The sequence below is a fragment of the Brachycentrus maculatus genome, unplaced genomic scaffold (genome assembly GCF_059751285.1).
Source record: "Brachycentrus maculatus isolate JH-2025_06_01 unplaced genomic scaffold, ASM5975128v1 h1tg000574l, whole genome shotgun sequence".
Lineage (NCBI taxonomy): Eukaryota > Metazoa > Arthropoda > Insecta > Trichoptera > Brachycentridae > Brachycentrus > Brachycentrus maculatus.
The window spans coordinates 389,935-398,127 of NW_028281314.1; the positions used below are offsets into that span (position 1 = coordinate 389,935).

General features: G+C 32.3%; 2 protein-coding genes across 4 annotated transcripts; one reads left to right on the forward strand and one right to left on the reverse strand.

Annotated features, from left to right (window-relative positions):
* Positions 1 to 386: 386 nt before the first annotated feature.
* Positions 387 to 5,975, reverse strand: LOC148301344 (cytochrome c-2). Of its 2 annotated transcripts, none has more exons than XM_088273421.1 (4): positions 5,948 to 5,975; positions 4,403 to 4,505; positions 2,960 to 3,068; positions 387 to 818 (listed from the first exon to the last, which is right to left on the reverse strand). In XM_088273421.1, the coding sequence occupies exons 2-4, from the start codon at positions 4,472 to 4,474 to the stop codon at positions 673 to 675; spliced, it is 327 nt and encodes a 108-aa protein (XP_088129547.1). In that variant the 5' UTR covers positions 4,475 to 4,505; positions 5,948 to 5,975; the 3' UTR covers positions 387 to 672. The 2 variants fall into 2 exon arrangements, with proteins under 2 accessions (XP_088129547.1, XP_088129548.1); XM_088273422.1 differs by having other exon boundaries at positions 5,770 to 5,975.
* Positions 5,976 to 6,989: 1,014 nt separating this feature from the next.
* On the forward strand, positions 6,990 to 8,167 carry Den1 (SUMO peptidase family member deneddylase 1). 2 transcript variants are annotated; one of them, XM_088273419.1, is made up of 3 exons: positions 6,990 to 7,171; positions 7,264 to 7,783; positions 7,867 to 8,167. In XM_088273419.1, the coding sequence occupies exons 2-3, from the start codon at positions 7,333 to 7,335 to the stop codon at positions 8,070 to 8,072; spliced, it is 657 nt and encodes a 218-aa protein (XP_088129545.1). In that variant the 5' UTR covers positions 6,990 to 7,171; positions 7,264 to 7,332; the 3' UTR covers positions 8,073 to 8,167. The 2 variants fall into 2 exon arrangements, with proteins under 2 accessions (XP_088129545.1, XP_088129546.1); XM_088273420.1 differs by having other exon boundaries at positions 6,990 to 7,167.
* Positions 8,168 to 8,193: the final 26 nt, after the last annotated feature.

The window sequence follows — 8,193 nt, forward strand, 5'->3', positions numbered from 1 at the left end:
TGCAGACAACTCCGTATAATATTGACCTGGTAGTTTATAGGTTAATAACAAAATTATTATCTGGCTAGGTTATCTTATCATGGGGTAATATTGGAGAGAATGTGTTCAATGCCAGAAATAAACTGATTGTATATACGATTTATATAATGATGAGGGTAATTTTGAAAAAAAAAAGTTATGTTATGCATACTAATTGGTAATTTATTTTTATTTGCAATCAATTAAATGACACATTATTTATTAATTGATGAAACAACCTTGTCATGCTTCTTCGTTTGAGCTTTTAACGCATTCACAAATCAATAAATATATTCACTCCAGGCAACTTGTGACATTTCTTAATTTCCATGTTGGCTTTGTGTAGTTATGTCAAATAAAACAATTGATTGCCTGTCTAAATAACACCAACACTTAGACGACAATTTATTTTAATTAACTTAAATACTCTACAGATTTTATAAATAAATATTTAACATACTATACATGGTTAATTAGTAAGTGTAAGAGGTAAAATACTATGACAAGTTTTTAATGTCAATTGGAAATAATACGATAATAATTTAGGTGAAAATTGTTTTCATAAATAAGTCTAAAAAATAAAGATTTGTTTGAATCAGGTTTTTACATAATTACGTAAAATTTAAATAAATTGAATGTCTAGACTGCCCGTGTTCACTTGGTAGCGCTCTTCAGGTACGCGATAAGGTCGGCACGCTCCTGGGGCTTCTTCAGACCAGCAAACACCATCTTGGTTCCAGGAATGTACTTCTTGGGGTTTTCCAAGTACTCAAATAGCGTATCTTCATTCCAGGTGATTCCTGCAGGATAAAAACACCCGGGTTAAGTAAACTAAATGTTAAGTTTAAAAAAATAAAACAAAGAGAGAGAAAGGAGAGTTCCTACAGGTTATTATTTGAGGTGGAGAAAAAACTCCTGGAAATACAAATAATCTAACTAAACAAAGCTCCATTTTATCGTCCTAGAAAATCTACACAACTTGTGAAAACATTGTACAAAAAATTATATTTGTATGGATTAAATCTACGCAAACAGTAAAAACTATAACTTTTAAAGTGAAAATATGGGAATATAAAAAATAAATAGGAATATATTTATTTCTACAATTAATATAATAAATTCATATTAAACACAACCAAAAAATTATAAATCATGATTTTAAGTACATGTATATGTGGTATCTTATGAGTAATATTTATTCAAGAATTGGCAGCACCTTATCTCATTACTACCTCTATGTAGATCAAGGTCATGTAACCAACTTGACATTGCTTTTAATGATTTATATTTTCTAAATATGTACTAAGAACATATTTATTCCTTAAATTCAAAACACAGGTTTGAAGACAACACGATAATTATGAACCTCATACATATCATTTGAAATATTGCGTTCAAAGGTCATACTTTAATCACGGAAGATCTAGATAATTCAACTATTAATCAATGAGTGATTGTGAACTGTATATTGCAAAAGATAAGAATATCAAGAATTAATCAATTATGAGCAGTTATCATAAATCTACTGTTTAAATTTAAGTTGATTAAAATAATACAAATAAAACCCCCAATATAAACCCTTTTCCTCAACTTTTTTAAAAAATATTTAACAATTATTTTTAATGTAAGAACACGAAGGAATTTATATGCAAGGTATGTATTTTAAAAAAAAGTTATTTTAATTTACATATTCTTACACAAATTAATTAATAAATTGCATCATATTTAAAACTAATATGGTGTAATAATCACGTGTGTTCAAAGTACACGAGTTTTATAAATGTATTATATAATTCAAACATTGATGTACTTTGCTAGATTATAGAAATAAAAATGTAACTGAGTAGGTAATCGAACCATGGACCACAGGTTTGAAGTCTGGAACATTTAATAATTACTGCTTTAATAATATAAATTTGATATACATATTTTTAAAGGAATGAAATGTCCCTATTAAAGTGTCTTGTCTACATACTGTAAATACACACAAAAAATATTTGGCGTAAGTTTCGCAGTATGATATCTACCCAACTATGCCACGCCATTTCATTTATTTTCCATAGGTCGTGGTGTAATTATTATTTTTTTAGCTATGATAATCATAAATATTTTTGTACTACTACTACTATCACGCTGTTTCGCCGCGGGGGTAGGCAGAGAGGATGGAACGTCACACTCTTCTGTCCTGACTTACACTCCATGTTTCCTTCACATTCATACATCTAGTCATACATGCCCTCCGATTATGCAAACTTTTCACACCACCAGATTTTAGGTTCTGATTAATCTGACTGCCAAGTTTTTTTCAGCCATCCTTGTTCTGTTCTCCCACTCACATTTGCCACATATATTTTCTTGGTCATTCTCTCGCTATTCATTCGCTCCACAAGTCCATACCATCTTGAAGAACTCTTCTTAATCTTTTCAATAATCCCTAGTTCAGCCTTAATTTCCTTTCTTATATCTTCATTTTTAAATCTGTCATACAATTATTTTCCACACATTCGTCAGAAGGAGCGCATTTCAACAGCGTTCACTCTGCTTTCATCCTTTCAAATTTTTTTAATGATAATTTTTAACCTATCCGGGAGTGAGTTTCTGCAGACAAAACTGTATCCGGGGAGTGACTTTTTTTGCAATTTTTTTTACTTTTTATAATTTTATATCATAGTCGATGCTATAAGCAGCATATTTTTTTAATAAAAAAAATCATTACACCAGTAATTATGATTTATATCAAAATTATCAAAACACTGATAAATCATGTTTTAAACATGTTTTGATATAAATCATTTCATAAAACATGTTTTGTATCAGCCGTACACATACGACCATACTCCTTTGAGGAAAGTTTGGAATGGCCGTAGATGTACGGCCATACTCCTGGACAGGTTAAAGGATATGAAACACTAATCAATAGTTAACGGATGTATTTCTTTACCTTTAGCTTTGTTAGCATCGGTGTAGGTGTATCCGGCAGCCTGGCCAGTCTTGCGACCGATGAGACCACTCAGATTAGGTCCTACCTTGTGCTTGCCACCTGCTTCAACCTATAATTTGTATCATTTTTCATTTAATTGCTTTATCTTACAAAATCCATGAACCGATACATAATTCACAAGGAATATCACTACTTCAGAAAAAATAGTAGAGTTGACTGACATTTAAAATGTTTTATTTTACATAATCCACGAACCGAAACATAATTAAGAAGGAGTATCGCCACTTCAGAAAAAGAGCTGAGTTGACATGAATACAATACAGTGTTAAGGACTTGCAATGTCTTCTAATGTTACCGCCCCTTAGACCCCATACGAATATACAATACAAACACCTGAGGATGTGTTTGTTGACTTCTTACGTAAGGTTAGCAGTAACAATTAAAGAAAAAAGAGAGCCTTTTTTTAGAGGTCACACTATAACAAAATCATAGGTTTGGCTTTCTAAAAGAAAAGTTCTCATGATTGGTAAAAGATATTAACGATAAAAAGAATGGCCATACGAAACGTAAAGTACAAAAAAAATGTTCTACTTAATTTATAAAAATTAATATTTATACAAGTGACTAGAAATAAGAAAAACAATAATGAAAGGGGAATGCTGAATACGGTTGCAAATGACATATATTTTTATATAAAAATCACATTAATATATCGTGGGTAACTGGCAAAAAACGATAACTCGAAAATCCCTGTTGGAATAATCCGTTATTCAAAGCTTTTACCCTGAATAAAATACCCGCTATTAAAGTTTACTTTTAAAACCACATAAATATGACGTTTCAAACTACTTAGTGTATTTTGCTTGTTTATAGAATGTTGAAAACTTTATAATATGATTTATTATTAGATTAAAACCAATATTTTTAGCTTTTCCACTTTTTTATTTGACCAGCGACCGGGTTTCGTCGTTACCGACATCATTAGACTGGTGAGAGGCTATGCAAATTGTTATATTATATATAAAAGAAGGCCATGATTTGATATAATTTTAATTAAATAAAAAACTTTTTTTTAACCATAATTTTAATTAAATAAAAAACTTTTTTTTAACCATGATTTGATATAATTTTAATTAAATAAAAAAAAATTAATTAAATAATTAAATAAAAAAGTGGAAAAGCTAAAAATATTGGTTTTAATCTAATAATAAATTAAAAATGCAATTCCATCACGAAGTGTCAGTGGATAATATAAAACTTTATAATATGCATCATTTAGTCAAAATTTCGTATTTTACAGTTGCCATTTTTTGCCAGTACACCCACGATATGTACAACTGCCTTAAGGGATCCACGAGCATTCTATGATTACCTTTTTAAAAGGACAAAGCAGTTTATGTATTTTTTTGATCTGTGAAGATATTAGATGGTTGCTTTACTCACTGTGTGGCACTGGGCACACCTCTGCACAAACAGCTTCTTGCCATTCTCTACATCACCAGCTGGGACACCCATTCTGATAAGTTACGTGACACACGGGGCAAGTCTAAAAAATATATTTCATATTATAAAATGAGCATCACCAAACATACGATTCATACTAAACAGTTTGGTGTTCTTAACCCATTGCACCACTAATAATGATGACATAATTTGTTCATACAACACACTATTTAATTTTGACACATTTTTTATTACAATAACATTATTACACACAAAATAAAAATGGTAAAACAAAAAAGCATATTTTATGTTTGTTAGTAAGCTAGATATACTTATTACTTGTTAGGTATTATTCAACCGAAATAAACTTATTTATGTCACTTTAACAAATAAAGTTATTGTCATTCAGTTTTAATGTAAAAAAATCACTTTAAAGACAAACCAGTGAAAAATTGACTTGTTTTGCAATGGGTTAACACACTTCAGACGGGAAATTTTATTTCTACCCGTTAAGCATCAATTGATGATTAAGGACGGGAAGGGTATTATTACCTTCTGCGCTGGCCTCATTTCAATGACAGAAAAGAAGGAATTATCAAATGTTTTTATATGAATATTATATACCAATCTCTTTGTTTGTCTTTACTATATGTACATAATTATCAAATCCTGTCTCCAGCAGCCTTCAGGCGTAAAAAATACCCGTCTGAAATGTGTTAACTAGGGTTGCTAATGATCAAATACTATGATTGATTTCAGAATCAACTCGGAATAGGTTTGGTTATTAAAGTTTAAATTAATAATATTTCCGCATTCCAATGCATTATAGATAATGATAGATAAATAATTTCAATGAAAAGGAAAAGATTATATGAAATTTTAAAAATCAATAAAACGAAGAACAAGTGTTGGAATTTCTGGATGGAGTTTGGTGCTCTTCATCCTGAATATTGATTACTTATATTGCAATGCCACCCAATAATTATAATCAAATATTACAATATCAAAACTATGTGTCTATCACTCATTTTTTTACTAGTAATATCTTTAACATACACTGAGTATGCCCTTCACACATTGCCCCTTGTGAGGTGTGACATGTATTATCACACTAATAAATTATGGTTAAAAAAAGTGTATGTATACAGCTATTTAACGAATAAAATAAAATTTGCAACATGATTCGCTTATGTAAGCAAACTTGCTAACATGCCAGAAGGTCCCGACTTGTGTGCGAAATGTGTAAATGGACCATGGCCAAACGTTACGTAATCAGTACATTTCAAAGTTAAATTATTTATTCAAAATTTACAATCCCGTAGAAAATCTTCTATTTTAATACGAAAACTTCGAATAATTTAAATTACTAGATGACAAACGAATGAATGCGATATGTCAAGATTTGGCAACAAATAAAATGTTTTTAAAAATACACAATAAATAAATTCATCACATGAAGTAAAGCTTTCATTAATATTTAAAGATATACAATAAAACGTTTTGAGAAAAAATGACGAAATCTAAAGAAATGAGGGAACGACTTACCAACGACAGCAAAAAAAATATAATGACTGACGAAAGGAAATACGTAATGCCACAATTGCGGGGGAATGCGCGCGCACGTGGGTTTTAGTTGGGATTTTTCCCACCAGAGCGCTTCGCAGTGCAACTCCCGTTTGTATGATGTGCGACGACGCGAACGACTATCGTGCGACAGTCGCGCGACGATACGTAAATATTTTTGAATAAGTTCCAGAGAATATTTATTCGGCTACTTATGGGCTGTATGGGGGTAGATGATGCAATATGCACATATACATTTATTTAAAAATAAAAATGACTGCTATTTCGTATTTTTAAAATACAAAAAGGACTCCATTTATTTGGTGTACAGTATTTTAAATCCGATAACCCCCCTAATGTTATTCCAAGCATAATGGAGCGAATTATGCTTGGAATAACATTAAGAGACAAAAAAAGGAACGATTGGATCCGACGCCAGACACAGGTCTGTGACGTGGTAGAGCGAATTGCTTGGCTGAAGTGGAAATGGGCTGGTCACATAGCCAGAATGACCGACGACAGATGGACGAAATGCGTTCTGGTGTGGAGACCGAGGAACCAGAGGCCTCAAGGACGTCCACCGATAAGATGGGTGGACGACAACAGGAAGTTTGCTGGAAGACAGTGGATGGGGACGGCGCAGGATCGGGAGGAGTGGAGGTGGAAGGGGAAGGCCTATATCCAGCAGTAAACCTCAACGGGTTGATATGATGAACCCCCTGAGTGAAATTTTACCTCAAAACGGCTGGTGTTAAACTTAACCCACCCTCCACGGTCACTTTCGCCTTAAGTATCCCGCAAAGATTACAAGCGTATCCCGTCTTTGGAATTCCGAATGCATGAATCCTATACAAAAATTCCGAACGCGGATATTTAGAAAATTGAAGAAAAAATCGCATTATCAATTTTGAAGAACGCAATTTTTGTATACCGATAAAGTTTATTTCAAGGGTAGCGAGACGTGAGACTTCAGTAGTCACTGGTAGCACAGACTAACTAACTCGTAGTCTACGCTTTGTATCACATACTATGTAATCTGTGGAAATATGAAGCGATTAATTTGACATTTGTATTGGCCTATTTACGTAGTTTTAGTAATACAGCATAATTAGATTACCTTGTCTTCTTTGTCAGTGACCAATATGAACAAATTAGAGAATTATCATTTTTAGAGTGATTTTACGTGCTGAACTGAGTTTCGTGTAGGTGAGTATATTTATAAAATTATATTTTGTGATCTAAGGTTATGTCGTAAGTAATGCATCCAATTTTAGTTTGTTTTCTTTTTATTATCGTAGATCGGTCAGATGGTGTGCAGTGAACGGAGTATGTGGAATTGAAGAATTTTGTGATTGAATCAAACAAAAATGTCATCATACTTGGAAAATAGAGTGGTTTTAAGTTATCACGAATCCCTTTTGCACCAGTCTGATGTTGAGTTGATCGAGGGACCGTTTTGGTTGAATGATCGAGTGATATCATTCTATTTCGAGTTTCTCGAAAAAGAGCTATTCCAAAATAAAAATTACTTACTATTTATTTCTCCCGAAGTAACACAATGTTTGAAAATGGTAAGCGAAAGCGATGTTGGCGTGTTCTTGGCCCCGTTAGAAGTATTTTCCAAGCGCTTTATTTTCTTTGCGCTCAATGACAACCAATCTGCTGACAGAGCAGGAGGATCACATTGGAGTTTACTCGTATACTCTCGTCCAGAGAAGAAATTCTTTCATTTAGATTCGATGCCTTCGAGTAATAACCTGGACCACGCTTGGATGTTGGCAAATCGCCTCATTCCCCACCTTTCAGGACAGCTTAATGGTTAGATATACCTCTTTATTCTTTTTCCATATCGAGAAATATGTTATAACTCCCCCTTTAAAATGATTAAACATTTGTTTTAGATGATTGGGATTTCGGAGAACTTGATACTTTGCCTCAAAGCAATGGGTATGACTGTGGCATTCATGTGTTGTGTAATGTGGACTTCGTAGCTGACCAAGTAGTGAAGCATGACCGTATTAATGGCTGTGGTATGATAAGCTATTCTTCTGTCAATAGCAAGAGAAGTGAATTGCTGGATATAATTCATGGACTTGCCGACAAATAGGCATTAAGTATATCCTTATTCATTTATAGACTGATGATTTATATATTTTTTCAATGGAGAAATGTTCAATTAAATTAATAAATAATATTAAACCATACTTATGTACTTTTTAATGAAAAAT

Bases quoted from the DNA above. Each gene is read 5' to 3' on its own strand.
- LOC148301344 (XM_088273421.1), bottom strand. From the start codon at position 4,474: ATGGGTGTCCCAGCTGGTGATGTAGAGAATGGCAAGAAGCTGTTTGTG. The intron at 3,069-4,402 runs GTGAGTAAAGCA...TACAAATTATAG, and splicing joins GGTGTGCCCAGTGCCACACA to GTTGAAGCAGGTGGCAAGCA. The intron at 819-2,959 runs GTAAAGAAATAC...TTTATCCTGCAG, and splicing joins CGATGCTAACAAAGCTAAAG to GAATCACCTGGAATGAAGAT.
- Den1 (XM_088273419.1), top strand. From the start codon at position 7,333: ATGTCATCATACTTGGAAAATAGAGTGGTTTTAAGTTATCACGAATCC. The intron at 7,784-7,866 runs GTTAGATATACC...CATTTGTTTTAG, and splicing joins CCTTTCAGGACAGCTTAATG to ATGATTGGGATTTCGGAGAA.